At 38.8% G+C, this 21,539-nt stretch overlaps 2 protein-coding genes across 5 annotated transcripts in view; both read right to left on the minus strand.

Moving 5' to 3' along the window:
- Positions 1–5,369, minus strand: part of rars1 (arginyl-tRNA synthetase 1) — a 36,520-nt gene extending 31,151 nt beyond the window's left edge. Inside the window, exons 1-3 of the mRNA XM_008428441.2 lie at positions 5,138–5,369; positions 3,053–3,187; positions 2,413–2,601 (exon numbers count right to left, since the gene is read on the minus strand). Of these exons, the coding sequence (XP_008426663.1) occupies positions 2,413–2,601; positions 3,053–3,187; positions 5,138–5,326 (513 nt within the window). The 5' untranslated portion in view covers positions 5,327–5,369. The remainder of the gene's footprint in view (positions 1–2,412; positions 2,602–3,052; positions 3,188–5,137) is intronic.
- A 1,979-nt stretch (positions 5,370–7,348) lies between these two features.
- The window catches only part of wwc1 (WW and C2 domain containing 1), a 51,430-nt gene continuing 37,239 nt past the window's right edge, over positions 7,349–21,539 (minus strand). For 3 of the 4 annotated variants that reach the window (XM_081615242.1, XM_081615241.1, XM_081615240.1), the window contains 12 exons: positions 20,791–20,880; positions 19,493–20,079; positions 16,475–16,580; positions 15,743–15,913; positions 15,474–15,666; positions 15,217–15,357; positions 15,039–15,073; positions 13,876–14,065; positions 13,608–13,778; positions 13,433–13,525; positions 12,003–12,424; positions 7,349–11,263 (listed from right to left, as the gene is read on the minus strand). In XM_081615242.1, coding sequence (XP_081471368.1) covers positions 11,197–11,263; positions 12,003–12,424; positions 13,433–13,525; positions 13,608–13,778; positions 13,876–14,065; positions 15,039–15,073; positions 15,217–15,357; positions 15,474–15,666; positions 15,743–15,913; positions 16,475–16,580; positions 19,493–20,079; positions 20,791–20,880 — 2,266 coding nt within the window. In that variant the 3' untranslated portion in view covers positions 7,349–11,196. The remainder of the gene's footprint in view (positions 11,264–12,002; positions 12,425–13,432; positions 13,526–13,607; positions 13,779–13,875; positions 14,066–15,038; positions 15,074–15,216; positions 15,358–15,473; positions 15,667–15,742; positions 15,914–16,474; positions 16,581–19,492; positions 20,080–20,790; positions 20,881–21,539) is intronic. The other variant, XM_081615243.1, reaches the window with a different exon arrangement.

Consider the following 21,539-nt stretch of genomic DNA (forward strand, 5'->3'; position numbering starts at 1 on the left):
ATACAAAACATGGTTAAGTAAAAAATTAGCTCAAAGCTCATTTAAAGGTGATAATGCTCTGTCTTGCGCAAGACAGTTCTTTAACCTGAGACAAAATGCTACTTAAAATTAATACTATTGCACTGCATATGGTGGTGCAAAAACTCACACAGCTGTACTTGCCCATTGCAAGTCAGTATTATACATACTTAAAGGTGATACTGTAAGGGTTTGACACTGTTGATCACCAATGTCCAGTGACTGAAGCTCTTGCCAGATCCATCACCATATTTCAATGGCTGATCTAGTTCACTGCAACAGTATAATAGCTGAACCCAGTGCTCAATGAAATTCAGTCCGAGACTGATGACTATAAGCTTCGCACATGTGGTTTTCACTCTCGGTCCAAAATAAAAAAAATAAATAAAGACAGTCAGTAATTGTTTATTTCTCAATTTTTCAAGCTTCATACTAAGGATTTTAATTCACACTCAAAAATTCTGAGAAATAATTTTATATAAGCAAAATATAAATAGTCACAGGAAATATTTATTCTTCCCACAATGCATTGTGAGACCTGCCTCAGCGCCTGTTTGTGAGACTACTCACTGCCTCTATCTGGGACCCATTGTTATGGTAATTAATTATCTGGGCCTAGGCTGGCTCTCTCTGTCAGACAGTATGCTGGAGACAGAGTTTCTATACTTGAGACACTCCACGTCGGTCTCAAGGACGGCGACAAAAAAAATATAAGAATTAGCAAAATGTCGAAAACATTTTAATATTATATCTTCTATTATCTTCTAATCTAATATTATAACTATCTCGAGGAAAAAGGATCATAAAAGCTAATATTATCACTTACCTGAAAGTATTATTGAGGCTTTTATTTTGAAATTTTTTAGTAAGTGTCATTTGAAATATCAACACTAATGCTATGTGCAACAGTGGTTTGGTTAAACCAGTTATCTAATGGCCAAAAGAGCAATTCTATGATGTAATAATCTTCAAGGCTTTTATTTTGACATTTTCTGTGAGCTTAATTTTAACTTGCCAAACTAATCACATGTGTAATAGTTATAGTGTTAAATCAGTTGTATAATGCTCAAAACACAAGTAGTTGTAAATACCAGTTAAGTCCTCCTCTATAGTAACATACAGTTCTGCCATGTTGTAGTTCTAACATGATCCTCAGCCCTCTGTTTTAAGTGATAGTTGGCCACAGTTAGAACTACAGACATGGCGTGCCCTGCCCTGCTCTGTGTAATTAATCCCCTGCCAACTTCAGCCATCTCTGGCCTACAGGGTGAGAGTAATTTCTGTTTAGCTGACAGTTCCGCCATGTTGTAGTTCTGACATGTTGCTGTGGCCTCTCTTTTAACTGAGTCTTGCCCATGATAGAACTACAGTTATGGCATGTTTGCAGTCCTAAGCAGCTGCTGTGCCCTGCTCTGTATTCTGTTGCTATGGTAATTAATTAATCCCCTGCAGCTGTGATAGCCAAAGTGTGGGAAAATTCTATTCAAACCAGCCTGTTTTCAAACCAAAAAAGTCCTTCGAACAACTTCTTCCCGTTCAGAAACCGTGCCATGTATTCGAAAACCGTTTGAAGCGTATGAGAGGTCTATTTGTTTTCTCCGATATTCCCGTGTTTCATATCTCTACCTTGCTCAAAGTATTAACAGCGATGAGAGATAGATGATGTGCGCTCAGGTCTGACATTTTTCAGAAATATATGGAAAAACAGGTCTGAGCGTGAGTTTATCCTGTCGCGCCACATCGGTCAAAAGCACCTGGAGAGAAAACTGTAAGCCCTAGGAAAATTTTGAAAACATTTTACCGGAGCAATCGTGCGTATCTACGTCCTGACCGACTTTCAGGCAAATTGGGCAATATTTGTGGGCGTGAGGGTGAGTTAGAAATTATTTTGGGATCAGAAATCCACTCTCTCCCACACTCTAGCGGAGCGGCACTCACACTCTAAACTTTCCAAAAAATCAAAAACTCAACGTACCGTCTTTACTTTAGAAGAGATCACTGACGTAGCTACAAACTGAAATTTGAATGGCATTTCTACGTCATATCACGACGACACAGAAATCCTTCAAAAATATAGATTTTTTTCAGATTTTCCATCACCTCGCTCCATTGACTTGAATGGGGTTTTTGGGGGTCTTTTTTCGCAATTTACATTGCCATGGTAACTCCGAATCCCACCAGAAGTAATAGCTCCCCTCACGGCATCGAGCCACTCGTTCTGATACCACATTTGTGGGGGTGCACACAGCGGTACGAGCCGCATTAACGGTGACGTAAGAAAAATAAATAAATGGAACAATAGGTGTATCTGCCATGCAATGCATGGAGACAGTCACTTGCTTTGCAAGTCAGTCACTGCTCTCCCTATGCATTGCTATGTAGTCAGAGACGCACCTGAGCCATGCCCATAGCGCTGTTGCACTGGTAATCTCCAAACTTGGCCTGTTGGTTGGGCGTGACGGCGAGCGGCGGGTTGTCGAGGTCAGGGAATGAAGCCCTGATGGCCTCGCCGAAAACATCCTGCAGCCGCTGGTTGATGTTCAGCATGGATTTACCGCAGTGTGGCGTCTCCTCCTGAAGACTCTGAGGAAAACAACAACGCCACCATTACCAATATGACATAAAGATAAATCTCATTTTTTATACAAGATACAATTTCTGATATTAGTAGATACGTTTTTCCTTGCTTTCTTTTCCAAAACAAATAAATTAGGAATGACTGAAAGTATCTCCAAAAAGTAGATATTTCAGCCATCCCTTCTGTGAGTTGTATGATGGAGTGTTAAGTACAGGTTGCAAGAATTTCATGATAAATTAAAAGCTGTAAAATAGAAGCTGTAAAGCACAATTGTCGAGCAAGATGACATCATTCTGAGCTATGGAAAGCCAAGTAGAATTTTGGTGAAAATACGTAATTAAAAAAAAACACAATGTGACATTTTCCAAAAAATTTAATCTTCAAAAATCCTAAATCTGATTAATCTATAAAGTTGATTTATTGCTTGGCCCTACTGGAACGCCAGCCGCCACCCACCCTCTTCATGACGTTGAGGCGGTACTTCAGTCTGGTGTTTTCCTCCCGCAGATCCTCCAGGCGCTGCGATGGCTCAAAACTCTGACACTTTTTAAGATTCTCAATCTCTGCAGACAAACTTTGGATCTCACGCTCCTTTTGGAAAAAAAAGAAAAGAAAGCTCAAAATGAAACAAAACACTTGTACTGAGTTGTACGATGGAACTGTGAGGGCCAGGTAACAAAATTTTATTATTTAAAAGATATAGTCATAATAAATTTTACAAGGAGAAAGTCTTAAAATTCCAAGAAGACTTTGTTTTAATGAGACAATTATCAAGATCTGATGTAACCAGTTTAGTCTGTGGTTCTTTCTTCAAATTAGACTTTGTTTACGATTGTTTCAAAGTCCTGCTACTGATAATAATGTGATGCTGATGTGATAAAAGTGTTTACTTATCTGTAAAACCGATGCCAAATATTCTGGTAATAAAATTTTATTTCTGTATTATTTCGACTTTATTGTCGCACGACTGAATTCTTGTAGTATTATGGCTTTATTCTTGTAATTGAAAAAAAAAAATCTTAGCCTGTCCCTAGTAATTTGTTATAGAGTTAACAGGAACTCACAGTTTAAATAAATATAAGCTGTAAAACAGGCTTGTCAAAAAAGACAATGGCTTTGGCTATGCCGACATCACTCTGAGCTATGCAAACACAAGTAGTGTGCATTGGTGAAAAAAAACAATCCAGATATTCCAAAAATTTGATTAACTCGCCCATTCCTACTGTAGCTCCTCCAGAAACACAAGAGCCACTTCTCTGAACAATGCTACTTGCCAGGGCATAAGCTTTCCATTTTCATAGGATTCACTGCTCAGTGACCTGCCCAAAGCCTGTTTTAGTGCATCACATAAAATCCAAATGAAATACATTAAAGTTTGTAGCTGTATCTTCGCAAAAATGATTAAGAAGGTATGAATATCTTTGCAAGACAGAGCAAAACCTTTGGACCAGATCTGTGACATACCTATAGTGCAACAAAAATTCCTGATCAGCTCCACGACTGAATAAACACAAAATTGGTCAGAGTGAAACCAAAAGTGATTTTCTCTCTGTCAGTTATTGGAATAAACAATCAGATAAAAATACATCCACTTAAGTTGGTAACATTATCTTTTTTGCCTTAAGTTTGATTTTGTGGTAAGCATGCTGTAATTAATACATGTTCAAATTTACTAAAACGAAATAAACTCAGTAAGTATGAAGCTCACTGGAAATATTTTTTAAGAATTTTGCACATTTTCAGGTCAGAGTTCAAACAAAAAATGTTTATATTATAAATATTAGAAAAAGTTTACATCGTTGGCTAAAAAAACAACAACTTAGAATCTCATGTTTTTCGTATAGGCTTCGCCCTTTCAGGCTACCGCTAGTGGGTTTATCCCTCGCGCGCAGCGCAGCACTGAGGGCTGCGCCTTCATATACTCAGAAACGTAACCAACGTTTTTGATTAGATTCTAACTGAAAAATCCAGTTTTTACTTCACATAAAAATGTTACAAATCTACTATCTCCACCAGATGGAGCCAAGGACCTTCTAATAAAAAGTGATTTTTAACTTCAAAATGAAAGCAACAATAACTCCAGTGCTTAATGCAATTAAAATGACGCGTACATTGACTTTGGCCCACATTCCTTTAAGTTAAACTTAAATATTACATTGTGATAAATTCGGCAAATAAATAATGTAAGATTAAGGTTCATAATATTGCAAACTATTTATTTTTTCACTACTTTGACAGTAGAACATGGATGAATAAAGAACAAATAAAGCAACAATGTTCACAATAAAAAGGACATTTATATTTACGGTACAAGCCGAATTCAAAACTCAAGTCTGTTTACTTTAAATTGTGAAAGAAAACTTTTATTAAGCGACACTTTCTGCATATCAACAGGAAATCGTTAAATTTAATGTTTTTTGTAGAAAGTTTGGCGCAGCGTTGACGTGCCTTGGATAGTTTAAAGCTCTTCTAAAGCGTTTAGCCTCGCATATACATAATAAAGACCTACTAAGGTAACTCAATGATAAACCGGCGGCTCACCTGGTGCTGAAGCCGGGCTGTGTACTCGGTCACTGGGTCTCCCATCTCTCTGAAAAGCCGGGAGAAGAATCTGCTGCCGATAAGAAGCACAATCTCGTGTCTGATGAAACAAACTGCAGGATGAGGAAGAAGTTCAGGACTTACATTCGTTGTCTTTGATTGAGGTTTGTTACATTTGTGCAGCGCCATCTGCAGGACCGGAATGAGAGCCTCCGCCGGCCAAGCTTGGTGATGTCTCTGCAACAGATACAAGAAGAAAAAAAAACAACCAACAAACAAAAACAACAGAAACATTCACAACCTGAACTAATACACAACTTAAATATTAATCTTGAGTTACATTACAAAAAAGCATGCACTATATTAGTCTGGAAATTGATACTCTAAATAACCAGAAATGTGTTTTATTATGAGCTTAAATTTAAATGTGTTTTACTTTGCAGGTTATTTTTTTGTTTCCAAGTCCTTGACTTCGACCAAAACTGATATAATAATACATAAAAGCATAAATATATATTTAGACCAATAGTAGAGGAACTGGACATAGAAGGCAGCTCTCCTCATTAACATAATGATGCAGGAAGCAATGACAAAAGGAGGGCTTGTATAAGGAAAAGACAAAACAAAATATCTACTTTTCTTTACAAAAACACGTTTAGGGGAAATGAAAAAGAAAATATATAAATTTCTTGACGGAAACTCATGTGTAAGGACAAGGAAAAACTTTTTAATGTATGCTTTTATTTTTATGGTCAGTTTTGGTCCTGCACAGGACTGATCCTGTCAAAATTGTCAATAAACATAGACATACATAAATGGCTTGATGAAGTCATTACTGTGCCAAATATTGCATGTAAAAAAGGAGACCTTTCCCAACTTAAACATTTTCACAGTATTAATTGAATGTCATTAATAATAAATTTTCCATTTAATTTTCAATCTTAACTTTATTAATTTCTGTTTGGTTCATATTTTCCATATTCTGTATTTTGTTACTGTCAAATTTCTTTTTTTTTTTTCATTTTCAAATTATCCACCCATTTTGTAACACCCTTGTCCCTAGTGGGGTCAGGAGGGTTGCTGGTGCCTATCTCCAGCTAACGTTCTGAGCAAGAGGTGGGGTCACCCTGGACAGGTCGCCAGATGTAGCAACCATGCAGGACAAAACATTTGTACGTTCACAACTCTATATTCCTTCTCTCAGTCCTGAGTCCTCAGTCCAAAACAGATCTTAAACTTCAGGAACCGGTCTTCTTGGCTTCGGTGACGACAAAACCTTGTATAGTTGAGCGATGTTAAGATAACAATAAAATGGGAGTTTTGGTCTAAAAAAAAAAAGAAAAAAAAAAGAGTTCAACAGTCTATAGAAAATGCAGAGGTATGCGAATAAAAAAGAAGCAAATGCTCAAAAAAAAGGAGACCTTGCAAGGGAACGAAGCATTGCATTCCCTCACAAAGCTTTTGCCTCGCAAAGCTTTTGCATTACCTCACAAATGTTTTGTGTTCTCTTGCAATAATGTACTGATCAGTTCATGCAGCATAATTCAATACTGTAAGTCTTATGGTGGCCATCATACTTCTATTACATAAGGTTTTCGTAAGGTTTCTCCTTATATCTTAATAAATTGTTGTGAAATATTTTAAGTTTTATATATTTTTCTTTAGGATTGAAATGCACCATAAATCTATGAAATAAAAAAAACCTTTCTGTAAGTAGGAAAGAAATAAAAAAAACACATCCAAACTATTTGAACTATTTCTGAGTTATCATCACAAGGTAATAAGTCATCTGACACTTTTGATTGTGTCTCTTATGTTGCTTCTGAACTGTTTAAAGGGCTGTTTACATGTGCAGTTCCATCTCAGCCTTACACAGACACAAACATGCAGTGAATAAATCAATTTCCAATCAGTTTTTTGCACCAAAGAGTTAATAATAACACGTTTTTGATTGAGGCTATTTGAAATGTTAAATTGACATACGCGACTCTATACAAAATAGACCAGCAAATATTGCAGAAAGCATATTGTGAGGTAACACAAAAGAAACAATTTTCCCCATGCCTCCTAGGGGGCTCCGTACATACGGAATACCATTGGGACATTGGTATTCTACTTTGTCATTTTTTAAACAAAACAGAAAAAGAAAAAAAACATGATATTTTTAAGTCTTTTCCAGCTCTTAATGCAGTCAGTAATTAAAAACAAAACTTCAATTATAAGAGAAAAAACATTTTTTTTATTTTTGTTGTGAAACTACAAAACAGTGTTTGTGTTTTGTCTGCCGTCTTCGTTTTTTTGTGCTGGTGAAATATTTACAACTCTTATCAACAGTTACAGTGTCTGAGAATAAAATTCACAGCTTTTTCTGGACTTTTGATAAAAAGAACAAAACTGGAGGAAAAAAAAGGACACCCAAATCACAAAAGTGCAATAAATACACGCCATATGGTTGTCGTAGTCGTCGGCAAACACGTCAAATGGTTCATCAGCAGTCATAATACGGACTATTAGAAAACAAAATCATAATCAAATGAGACCAAAAAAGCTGCAATTATACAAAAGCTACATGATTTACTGTGATTCCTTGGGAAAGCCGTCATTCCTTCATCCTGGTTCAGTTATAAGTCTGTTTATGGTTCATAGGTTCATCTATGTGCTATACAAGACTGACCATATTCAGAAAACAAACCTCTGTGGTTAAAAAGTAAATAAAAAATAAAAGGTTAAAGTTCATGCCATGGTGTTCAGTGAGGAAGTCAAGGATAAGGTCTTATGTTCCTGTGAGGAATAGAATTTTTCTACTGAATAAAGACATTTAACACCTCTGAATTTCAACACAACGGAGTGTAAATATTTTAGTTCTAATATGAACTGAAAACATTTACAGGATCTATATATCTTCCCAATTCTTCAATGCAGTTAATCTAAAAGCAGGGATCAGAGGAAAACATCTGGAATGACTGTAGCAGCAAGGGATAAAGTTTCAAAACAGACCAGGGTCTGTTCACTGCAGGGCAGAGGACTGAATTTGGGTCCACTAGCAGTAGATTCTAGGCTGTTCATGTCTCTTCGGTGGTCATTTTTTAGGTTGCTCCTCCGCTGGAGCTGTGGTTGGTTAAAGGAAGGATCTATAGAGCAGTTATAGGTTCAGGATCTGCAGAACGACTTAACTGAAATGAGTTTCTAGAAAAGAGAAAATCTCTCAAGGTCATGTCTATTCAGTATAAGACCCTAACTGAATTCACCACCCATCAATCCAATCAGTCAATTTACAATTCAACCATCCAATATATTATCCATCCAACCAACCATTCATCCATCCAATTTAGCATCCATCCAACCGACTATCCAATTTTTCATTCATCCATCCAATTTAGCATCCGTCGACCAAATTTATAGGAGTACACTGATTGCAGTTTTCTGGCTGATTGCGGATTATTGATTAAAGAGCCTAATTTGCTGATTTTGGCCGATCCCATTTTTTTTTTGTCTGAAATGTTGCTCAACATATCAAGAAAGTTGCTATCCATCCATCTGATTTATGTCGGATCAATGGATAGATACATCCATCCAATTTACCATCCCTACTTTCATCCATCCAGTTTACCATCCATCCATCCAGTCAGTCAATTTACCATCCATTCAATTGATCATCTTTCCATCCATCCATCCATCCGTCCGTCCGTCCATCAATCCAATTAATCAATTTACCATCCATCCAATGAAACTGCAATGTACTCAGCACCAACCATTTTATACCATTTACTTTATGCTACTGCATTATTTGACTCTTCATTATGTACATAAAAAATCTTTTAACAGTATTTGTAAAATGTTACCTGCTCAGGGACAACAGATAAAAATTTGGAAAATTCTACTAAATCTGGCATATTTACATCTGCACCTGTTGCAAATGTTAATGTGCATGTCTCTTTCAAATTCATTATAATTAAATCAGTCCTTCTGCCATCCATTAATCCATCCAATTGGATGAAGCATGAGAATCTTTCCTCAAACACTTCAGCTAAGTTTTTGCCTTCTGCAGAAAAAAAAGCCATCAGTCATTACAGATAACTACTCTGAAGAACCCCACAATAACAAAAAAAACATCCCTAATAATGCCTTTAATTTTTGAGTAAACAGTAAAACAGGCAACCAATGAAAAGATCAAAAACTGTAACGGCATGGGCTGTAAAACCTAAACAAGCTGAAAGAGCAGTAAAGAGGCGTTTAATGGTTCATTTAAAACTCTCAGTTAGGGCCAGAAAAAAATAAAAGGTGATATGTTTAATATATTGGTGCAAAACATTTTTACTTCCAGTTATAAAACACAGAGTGATATGTACATAAATACTCCAGTTATAGTAGGGAAACATTGCAGGATGAAGCCGAAAGTTAAGACTGATAAAACGGGACCAAAACAAAATCAGTCAGAAAGAAACAAGGAGTCTCTAAAGAGAAACCTTTATGTTCCTATGGGCTGACTGGAAGATTTGTTTCTCTTGTGAACAAACATACAATCAGTAGGAATTCACAGTCATCAAAAATACATTTTGATCTTCATTTCCTGCATGTTTCAACAATCAATAATCATCCAGCATGAAGGAGAGGCTTCTAGAAAACCTCAGATCAAGGTTCCTTTTGTGTTTTTTTTCTCCTAAAGTTTTATAAAGTGCAGACTATCCAATAAACTACCTGAGTGTTAGTGAGTTAGTGTTGTTTCTACATCATTTTGCTGAGCTGGTTAGAGATAATTGGACTGACAAAATGCTTGTTTTTCCAAGAGTGTGTCTGTAAAAGCCCGAATAACTTCTCGTTTTCCTCTCTGAGTTGGTGCGTAATGTTCTACAATCATCTTAAATGCTGCTTGTTTTAAGTTAAAATGGCAGATTCTACTGAAGAAATTAGTTTTAATTCATATGATTTGGTGACACCTGTGGACAAATGTGGTAAATGCAGGTGCTTGAGGATTCAAGTCTACTTCAATAATTTGGGATTTATAAATTAGAGAAACCTGCTGCTCTCACTGAATATTTTACAGAACCCATGTTCAAATTTTGATTTAATGTTTTAACTTTAAAAGTCTGAATGAATATTGTCACATTAATAAAATAATGTCATAAGTAATTTTTGCCAATAAAATTACCACCTCTCTTTTGCCCAAAGACGAATGCAGCACCTATGTGTTAGGAGCTGTTTCTTTTTGAAAAATTGCATGTTTATAAAAGCTATCATAGAAAAACAAAAACAATATTCAGGCCTTAACTGAATTCAATGAGAAAAACCTCTTCTGATATCTAAAATTGGATCCCTCTTAGCAACAACTTTTAAAACAAACTATCAGGAGTTCACAAACACCATACAACAGTTAAAATGTTGTTAGCTTCATGCTACTTAAAAGAAACTTTAGATCCTGCGTCAGGATATTTCTTGCTGAAATGCACCTTGGGAGTTGTAGTTTTAGGGAAAAGGTTTAAAATTCTCATTTAGCAAAAACAAGATGCACCAAATTTAACAAGCAGAAGGCCTTTAAACTCATACACAGATGTTTTCTTCACGTCTGCAGCAAAAACATAATAAAAGAAAAAAAAGAAAACACTGTGCTTGTGTGTTTGCATATACAATTTTCTAAATGCTCTAAAAATAAAGTATGATTATTAAATATTTTTCAGATTTGTTTTGATTCGTCATCAGCGTAAACTGAACTCTAGTACCATTGTTGATTTAATTTTGCGCTACTTATGTACATTATTTGTGTAAGTTTAGTATAAAAGTCAGATTATTTTGCTGGAATGACTTGAAACAACTAAAACTAGCTGGTTAGTAACAGAAACAAAACAGCAAATAAAGATGGAGGAGCTCCAGCAGAGCCATCTTACATGTACAGACTACCCACATGAGAAGTGCTGAGCTGCTTTAAAATGTGTTTCTTCACCGTTTTGAGTGGTCTTTTTTCGTGTCCAATATGTTTTTAACTCTTTACGACAGCAGCGAGAGTTCGCCCTGCAGCGGGGGAGGAACAGGGTCAAAGGGGAAAGATACTTTGAAATGCTTCTCTACACGTCGTCGGCCGGCAGGTTGGGGATGCTGGTCTTTGCTCGTGTCAAAAACGCAATCTTCTCTCTAGAAAATAAAATATGTTAAAAAGCAGACTGTAACATATTTTAGATTTTTGATTACATCCATATTCTGTTGATGGCAAAATAAAGTCTAACTTTTACACTCAGCCAGTCACAGCTTCTCTGTAATGTAGACTTCTTATAATAATGATAATAAATAGTAAATTTAAATACAAAAATAAATAAGCTAAATAACTAAAACATCTAAACAAAATAAAAATCTCAATAAAGATAACAATTTTATAAAAACCTAGTAAAAAATCTGAATAAAATAAAATCCTAAATTAATAAAAAAGGTTCAAATAGGAATAAACAAATAAATACAAGTGCAAAATAAATAAGTAATCAAAATAACTAAAAACAAAAGAAATAAAGAACCTAAATAAAAAATAAAATATCTAAATAAATTTATTAACATCTAAATAAAAAAAGTAAAATTAACATATCAAACAAAACAAATAAATAAATCTAAATAAATCAAGAATTTCAAAAAATAACCAAGTAAAATACACACCAAGTAATAAGTGTGTATTATAAACCATTACATTCATTATATTAATTCACTATGTCCTGTTTCAATTACTGTATTTTCCGGACTAAGTCGCTTTGGAATATAAGTCACAAAAGTAAAAAAATGCGTCATGAAGAAAAAAACCAAATCGCACCTGTTTCAGCCAATCTATGAAAAAACTCTGACTTATCATACATAAAATACGGGAAATAACTGGGACCTGATCTCCTACCTAAAGGTCTGGACCTCAGAGAGCTCCTTTCCACTCTGTCCTCTGATCTTGTGGACGTCCTTGGCTGCTGCTTTCATCATCTTCTCTACCCGTTTCTCCTGCAGCTGCTCCTCTCGAGTCTGAAACAGACAAGGTATTAAAACCGCTGTTCCCTTAGTGGGATCGTCCTCCTGTCTGGTGGGTTTTCTAACCTGTTTCTCAGCCTGTTTGAGGAGCAGACAGAAGCGCTCGTCCTCTTGGACCCAGGCAGGCAACTCTCTCTGTCCCTGCTGCCTTGCCTTCTCCAGCTGCATCTTCAGCTCCCGCAGAACTCGCAGCTCCTGGGTCAGCCGGGCCTGCCGTGTCCGGGACACCTGTAGATCCAGCTCCAGGTCCAGGGAAGTGCGGAGGAGACCGTCCAGACCTTTCACCTGCACTGGAGGCTGTCGGGAGGACAGACAGAAGCCCTTAAAGGGACAGTATTATGGGTTTTCAAGGCATATAGTGCCATTTTAGAGCTTCTGTTGTCATACATATGAAATATGACGCAAAAGAAATGTGACTTTCTAATTTAACATCTTGAAATTGCGACTCTGTTTCTTGAAGAAGCTCCTGCTCTTTCCAACACTCCCCCTTCATGGCTCCTCTTTTACCAGCGTTGCACTGAGAAGTAGCTCAAATAAAGAGCTCAGCTGATATGCAGTTTCATCACATGCTTGCTAATTGCTGCAGGTTAGTCTGAAGGAGCAGAGTGGTGGAGTCACAGGGGAGGGGTGCTCTGTGAGGTGGTATTTTGGAAACTGCAGCAACAAGGACACGAAGCCAGAAATTCAAATTTTCAATGACAAGTACATTTTTTTTTACAAAAATGCTTTTATCATCCTGGCTGCCCAGTGGAGCAGTTGGTAGAGCTGTTGCCTTGCAGCAAGAAGGTTCTGGGTTCGATTCCCGGCCCCGGTCTTTCTGCATGGAGTTTACATGTTCTCCCTGTGCATGCATGGGTTTTCTCCGGGTACTCCGATTTCCTCCCACAGTCCAAAAACATGACTGTTAGGTTAATTGGTCTGTCTAAATTGCCCCTAGGTGTGAGTGTGTGTGTGCCTGGTTGTTTGTCCTGTGTGTCTCTGTGTTGCCCTGCGACAGACTGGCGACCTGTCCAGGGTGTATCCCGCCTCTCGCCCGGAATGTTAGCTGGAGATGGGCACCAGCAACCCTCCCGACCCCACTGAGGAACAAGGGTGTCAAGAAAATGGATGGATGGATGTTTCTAAGGTACTTCTAAATGCTAATCTGAGATGTTTTGCAGTTATTCTACATGTTTTATGTCAGACTGCTCAATATCATCAAACAGAAAAACTCCAAACACCCAAATATTCCTAAAATGGCAATACAATATAACCGCAGTTTAAACATAGATGACTGCATGAATGAAAAGGATTCCCTCTGCCTACCCTTTTCATGCGCATGCTGCGTCTTTCTGAGGCATTTCTGACAAACGGAGACTTCTTGGAGAGTGTGGAGCTGTCGCTGTCGCTCCGATTAATCTGCAGAATGAAACCATTAGATTAAAGACACAACTGTAGCAAAGTTTTTTTCTTTCACATGATGGTGAAGGTTGTCAGTTACCCTGCAAATGTACTGGCTCTGAGGTCCAGGGGAGAAAGTCTTGGAGCGGATGATGGTGTTGCCCCTCATAAAGGGGATCTGCTGGTGGAAGTCAGGACGGCGCTCCTTGGGTCGAACCACCGACCACTGATGACATGTTGACAAATTGTCAGTGCTTGTCTCTTTGTTGACCTGGAAGATGGTGATACATCGATAACAAGACAGTTAAGATCAGGACTCAACTACCAACTTTTCTTTTTGCTCAAAAGGTAGAAATAAAAGCTGCTACCTTCTCAGTGATGGGTGCCGTCGGAGTGGATTTGGCCACCTTCTGCTCCTCTTCATTCTCCTCTTTCTCTCCAACCCATTGACTGTTGTCAGGGTAAAACTCTTCCTCTTCATCTTCAGTTTCCACACCCTCCTCATCATTTTCGTCTTCCTCTTCATCAGACATGTCTGCCTCAAGAAGATCGCCTTGCCTGATGATCCACAGACACATTTTTATTCCATCCTAGTCCAGTAGAATCTAGGACTGCTTGGTAAAAATTAGACCAGAAAAGTAGTTTTGCATTGTCACATCTACAAAAATGGAGGTTTGAAAACCGACATGAACTTTGGGAGTTGTTTATGTTTGAAAACTTTAACACAACCAGCGGTTTTCAGATTAAAGACATGATTCTGAGATTCTGAGATCCAAATCAGAATTTTAAGAAAAACATTGTAATTCTGTGATTGAAGTACAAATCCTGAGATTAAAGTCTAAGTTTCGAGATTAAAGTTTGAAAGAAAAGTCAGAATTCTGGGATTAAGTCCCATTAAGGTCAAAATTTCGAGAAAAACAGAATCCTGAGATTCAAGTCAACATCTTCAGAAAAAAAGTCACATTTCTGAGATTAAAATATCTTTTTTCTTTTCCAGTGGCCCTAATCCTCCTTTGTAAACATAAAAGATCTGGGTTTACATATGTTGGATTACTACTCTAACATGTTTAAAATAATAAATGGGCATCAAACACTGTTCAAGAAGGGACTAGTTTAAATTTTCAAAGTAGAGCTTTCAAAATAAGAATCTTGTTTCGTCATTTAAAAACATGTTCTATAAAACAAGTAAAACCAAACCAGTGACGAAAGGAGCTTATGTTTGTCTTTTTCAAATAAAGAACACAAATAAAGACTTTTCACATTTAAAGTCTAATCGTTTCATAGGTTCAATTATTAAACTAGTCTCAATTAAAGAAATAATGCTGATTTAGGGTTTGTCACCATTGGGTAGCTCTGTGGTCTGTTAATACCGCAACAGAAATACACAATGAATCAAGCAACAGAAAACTGTTTTGGACGGTAGGTCCACCTATAATTTTGCCACAATTTGGGTTTCTATTACATCATTCTGTGTGATTCAACACAGACAGAGCAGAGCAAGACACATGTAAGGAAAGGTTGGAAAACATACCACTCAGTCTCAGGAGGCTGGACTCCTTCGTGTGTCTGAAACAAAAAAATTTCATAAATAATTATTGGGTCAAAAAACACCAATAAAGTGGGTTATAGTGAGTTACTGCTAATAAATCTGGTTGGACAAGCTGTTAATTCTAAGAATCTGCACTAGGTGTCAGTTCCTCTGTAGTTACCCTGCCAGGGCTGCCCTGTGCTCTTGTTTCCTTGTCCTTGTTGTTAATCTCAGACATGTGGAGGCGACTCAGCAGGTTGTACCACTTAGTGTGTCGCTCCTCTGAACAGCTGACATCAGCCAGGCTGATCTGGGCTCCAGCCTGAAGGAGAGGAAAAACAATCAGAACACTTCCTGCTGAGATCCTTCAGCCATCATGATGAGAACCTTATTTAAATCTTTAAAAATCTCATAAATAAGAGCTGAACAGGGACCCACCAGACAGTCCTCATGGCCTGACTTGCTGGTGTTACAGATGTCAACCCTGAGGGTCTTTTGCCGCAATCCGTTGTGTGACGTCTGCATGCCGAACACCTCGTTGATGGCCACCACGTCCTGAGGGAGCAGACCTCGTGTTCGGAAGAGGCAGTGGGTGGCCTGAACGGGCGGCAGCACCGCCATGCGGACGTGCCTGCAGGAAACATTTTATGTTACCGTTTGTTCTTTGATTTAATACAGGATTCATGATGGCAGAAATTAGTTCATACATTTTCTGATCAGCTGGCAGAAAGAGGGCACTGCAGTTGGACAGCTGCATAATATAGACAATGAAGCGTTGGTCTCTGGATTCGTAGCGGAAGCCGAGCTGGACCTGGGAGCAGCCAGACGCAGACCGGTCCTCATAGGAGCTCAGGAGGAGTTCTGTAGGAAGGCCTGGCCTGGAGAAGAAGCAGCAAGAGGGGAAACGTATACACTTTTCTTTACAAAAAACTGGCTTTAAAGCTATTAACATATTAAAAATATATATTTTTACATATTTGTTAAAAAAAAGAAAAAAAGATCTCCTATGCCTACTCCCGATGATTACTAGGAAACAACCAATCAGGGCCAGGAGGCGGGCCTTAGGTCTTAGTGCTGTCAATCACCCATCCGTATGAAACTGCTAGTTAACATTGCCACCAATGATATTTCTCCACTGTTAGCACACTGAGCCGGGAGTACATGAGATGACCGACAGCGCTAAGACCCTCCTCCTGGCTCTGATTGGTTGTTTTTGGTCATGAGTGTTGCATATTTCTTTAGATGGCAACAGTAGCTCAGGGAAGAGTTGGAGGAGGTCAATCTCTTCACAGATTATTAGTCTCATAAGAAACTGTCACGACTTGGTGGCAGTTTTAACAAATATGTAAAGAAGATTTTTTAAATAAAAGTTACATACTGCACTTTCAATACGCATAAAAATAAAGATGAAACGATGCAGAAATGAAAATGAAACATACTTGCGTTCTGATGGTTCGTAAACTCCACTATCACCGGCCACTGACTCATCGGATACAGCTGAGGTCACGCCCATCTTCTTTGGCCCCGCCCCTCGAATCTGAGCACCTACATTAAACAGTTATGACAAAGAAAAATAAAACAATGTACAATGCAACCAGGCAGCAGATCTCCAGGTTTCCTGAATGTCTTTTTCATTAGTTTTGGGCTGCTTTTTAACTCACTTGCTAACAGGTGAGTTAATGCATTTTATGAGCTCTAAAGCTAGAGCTCATAAAATGCATCCAAACCACAGACTGTATTTAAGCAGCAGAAATAGCTTTAAATATGAAAATTGTTATTACTGTCAATTTTGATTTGCACTCTTCATGAAGAAAAAAGTACATAAAGTAAAATGTTCATTGTTTAGACCAGGGGTCTGCAGCCTGGAGTCATTCGCGGCACCAACTAATGGTTTTAAATGTAAATATAGTAATAAACTCATCTATATCAGTGGTCCCCAACCTTTTTCTTATCGCGGACCGGTCAAGACTTTGAAATTTTGCTGCGGCCCGGAGGGATGGGGGGGGTATATGTTGGTGTTCTCACTAAAGCCTGAATATGCCCGATTTGGGTTGTCTTGGCCCTTTTATCACAGCCTGTGGGGTTTTCCCTGACTGGGAACGAGAATACAACCTGTTGAATGTGACAGGTAGCCAATCAGAAAGCACAGTGATGTAAAAACAGAGGGGAATCCCAAACAGCTGACATATCGCGCAACTGATAGTTTGGTGGATATCGGAGATGATATGTGGAAATGTTTATTATTATATGTAAAGGTCATTATTATATATTATTATGTTTATTCAGTTAAAAATGTTAACTATGAAAAAACACATTCACCTCCAAATCAGTGCAGCAAATAGAGCGGCTGCTCCCGTCGTCTTTTATCCACTGCCTTTTCTTTTAGTTATGTCTTTTATTCAAATGAGTCTACTAACTATCACTATTGCTTCTACATCGTCATCCGTGTTTGGTTACTCTAAATTCCCTCTATGTTGGGGGTTTTACTGGATTATCCTCTGGAATCGGGATGTTCATGACTGGAATCAGTTCGTGTTGCTCCTGCCTTGGACACACGAACCGATCGAACCTGTTGGACTTTTATCAGCTCTGTGGCCACAGACAATTCTTAAATCTTTCCGTCTAAACCAGACTTAAGACTCAAAAGCTCTACTCATCTCCTTTCGACCACTGCCCAAACTCTCTGACTCTGGTCGCTATGGTAAAGTTTACGTATCCTTTCAAAATAAGATACAGATGCGCCACAAAAATTAACATTTTACTTTTGTGAAAATTTTAACTCACGATAATGACTAACGGGAGCCCTGAGCTTGTTTCTCTGCAACGAGACGGTCCCATCTGGGAGCGATGGGAGACAATGACACCCGTGCTGTGTTGATTGAGCACAGCCTGCTTGGTCTCTACGTGGCGAAGCAGCTTGAAGCTTCATTGCCTCATTAGCAGCCGGTCGCCGCATGTTATGCAGAGCGGGCTTGTAATGTGGGACTCACCTACCGGTCCGGGATAAATCCATTCTCCTATCTCTTCTCTGGGCCTTTTCCCCTTTGCAAAGAAACTTTCCAAAGGCATCTGATCTTTTTCTTACTTTTTCTTACTCATTTTGTTGCTTGTGGGCTCAATGTTGAGCCCACAACATTGAGCTCAATGCAAGTAACCGAGAGAATCCGGTTAAAGGATTTTCAAAATAAAAGATCCTCCAGACTCAAACAATACATAAAACTGTATTGTTCCTCCAGACTCAGACAATACATAAAACTGACCGGTACCGGTCCACAGACCGGGGGTTAGGGACCACTGATCTATATTAATGCTATTGCAACTATTATTGTTATCATTACAACTATTATTACTGATACTACTATTACAATTATTATTACTATTACTACTATATTATTATTAATATTACAACCATCACTATTCCTGCTATTGCTACTACTGCTATTGATATTATTACCATTACTACCATTATTTTTACTACTACTATTACATTAATACTATTATTGCTATAAATATTATTATCACTTCTACTGTGTTTATCGTTACTATAACTGCAGCATCCCTGAAAGCGAAACGTTGCATCGACTTGTTTTATTTGTGCAAGTTGAACAACAGGAGGTCAGTGAGAAAGTCCTGCATACATAATGAGCAATGAGCTGAGTTCTGGCAGCAGCAATGGAGACTGAACCAGAAACCGGACACCAGGTCCACCTTTCACCTGCGGCTCTGACAGGAGTCACGTTCTGCCTCTCACAGGCTGCTTCCAGCTCCATCTGACCCACTCTGATGTTTACAGATCAAACAACAAATGTGATACTCTATTTTTTTTTTTATTTAACAAAATAAAACTACAATTTGTTGTCCCCCACAGAGTGTCTAATTTTTCTGCAATAATAAAACTGCTAATAAACCGGCTTTACGTTCATAAATGGAGGAAGCAGAAGGTAAACTGAGGAACGTCCAGCAGTGCAGCGTGAAAGAAGGAAAACTCTCCACAATAGGAAGCAGCAGGAGGAAAAGGTTGTAGCTCTATTAGAAAACAGATGAAATTGAACCCGTCCATCTCACTCACGGTTTAGATTTCTTATCACTAGCTGACTCAGGATTCCTGATATTCTGCTTTCTAGTGAAGATATTTTCTCTGGTATCTTTGTAACACAGGAGGTGAAGATTGGCCCTGAAGTCTCAGAGCTGTGCAGTTACTTCTTACTTTTCATTATGCAGATGTAATCTAGCTCTGAAGGGACAGGGCATGGAAAAGTTTGGGAACCCCTAAACTAGGTAACCCTCTGCAGGAGACAGGCTTTTAGGTCAAAAATGGTAGTAATGTGCTCTATGTTTTATTATAATATTAACACATTACAATTTTTAAATGTTAGCATTAATGTTGAGAGGCCGACTTTCTGTTGAACCATGACTGATGCTAGGAAGAGGCACAGAGTTCTGGGTAAAAGGCTGACCTTTGCCCTCGTCTCCAAGGACACTGTCCAGGTTCTGCTTGTCCTCCAGCTGCTCTGTCCGCTGCTGCTCAGGATCCAGCTCCAGCTCTGTCAGCCTGCTGCGCAGCTCCAGGTGCAGCCCAACCCCGCCGGGCCCCGCCTCCCCTGACAGGAACGTGGTGTCCGAAACCAGCGGCGAGCATGGCGGCGACAGCGACGACAGAGATGAGCGCGGAGACAACGAGTTCATGGAACGCGGCGTTTCGGACAGCCTGAGGGCCTGGACCCGGGAAGACTCTGCGCCGCCAGGCCCGGCGTCATCAGACCGCTCAGCGCTGCGTTGGCCGCAGCCCATCACCACCTCATGCTCGTGGATGGTGGTGATGGAGCTGGAGGGCCGGTAGCCGACCGGGCCGCCGTCCTGCAGGAGGTTGTCCAGCTTGCTGCACAGGTCTGGGTCGGCCAGCTCAGGCTGCTCCAGGTAGAGATCAGTGAAGCTGAGGGAAGAGGCGGAGCCAAGGCTGGATGTGGTGGCCAGCGAACCACGGCTGGATGCCAGCGAGCCGCGGCTGCTGCCGGACGAACAGGACAGAGTGCTGGCCGACAGGCTGAAGGGAAAACACAAAAAATATATGAAATATTTCTGAAGATGATTAGTAATGAAATGTTTCAGTTCACTTCCATTTAAGAATGGGAAATATGGAGTTTTATCACAATGTGTTCAAATACTATTTTATGACATAGTATTAGTTCCTAAAAAACTAAAACGTAAAATAACAAAATTCTCAGAATAATTATGAGAAATTGTAATATGACTTTACGACTTTATTCACATAATGCTACAACTATTCTCATATCTTGAAATAAAAATTAAGCTTTTTTATGCTCTCTTGAAAATAAACAGGAGAAAAGAGTAAAAGTAACATTTAGCCAGTTTTTTTAATTGAAATTTTTATCACAAGATATTTTTCACAATAATACACAATGCCCATGTTTGCAAATTTTTATTAACATCCGCACAATATTTTAAAATGTTTTGCACACATTTGTGATGGAAATACAACTAATGACTGAAAGTTGCTTTTCAGTAAAAAAAAAAAAAAAAAAAAGGGAAAAAAAAGAAGCTACTTTCATAGATCTTCAGATTGCTTGGAAGGAAGAGAAATAAAGTTTGTACCAAGTTAAAACCCAAAATGTTTTTGACTCCATCATCATGGAGGTTTCTGCTTTGGGCACCAGCAGCAGGTGTGTTTATTTTTTTTACTGAGCTTCCCTTCCTGGGTTCAGACTGAATATTTTGGTAGAGTAGAAGAACCAACCTCCTCAGCTCCGTCTGCAGAGACGTGGCCAGTCGAACCGTCTCCTCCAGCTCCCGCACCAACTCGCTCCTCTTGCAGTGGAGTCGCAGCCTGAAACGACAGACATGTTTGAAAAATAATCATCAAGGTTTCAGCAGCTTCTGGATTAAAAGCTTCACATTGGAAACACAGGACAGATTTAAGGCAGCAATTTATAAAACCCCACAGACTAATAATAATCTAAAAATTTTACTTAATTAATCCAGACATTCACGTTACCAGTAAAAATGAAGAGAAGGGAAGAAAAAGAAAAGAAAGAAGGAAAGAAAGAAAAAAAGACCCAAGAAAGATTAGATGGGAAGGAATGGAAAGGAAGATGCAGGAAAGAAGGGAAGGAAACAAGGAAAGAGGAAGGATACAGGAAATATGAAAGGGAAGACAGAAAAAGGAAGAAAGAAGGGATGACTACAAAGAAAGGAAGAAAGAGAACAAGAAAGAAAAAGGATGGACACAAGCCAGACTTAAAGGAAGGAAGAGAAGAAGGAAGGAAAGGAAGGATTTGCCTGTAAAGAGCAAAAGGAAGGAAGGACAAGAAAAGACAGAGGGGCAAAAATGAAAGAAGGGAGGGAGGGAGGGAGGGAGGGAGGGAGGGAGGGAGGGAGGGAGGGAGGGAGGGAGGGAGGGAGGGAGGAAGGAAGGAAGGAAGGAAGGAAGGAAGGAAGGAAGGAAGGAAGGAAGGAAGGAAGGAAGGAAGGAAGGAAGGAAGGAAG

The sequence above is a fragment of the Poecilia reticulata genome, chromosome 14, assembly GCF_904066995.2.
Source record: "Poecilia reticulata chromosome 14, P_reticulata-male-v2, whole genome shotgun sequence".
NCBI classification, from domain to species: Eukaryota; Metazoa; Chordata; class Actinopteri; order Cyprinodontiformes; family Poeciliidae; genus Poecilia; species Poecilia reticulata.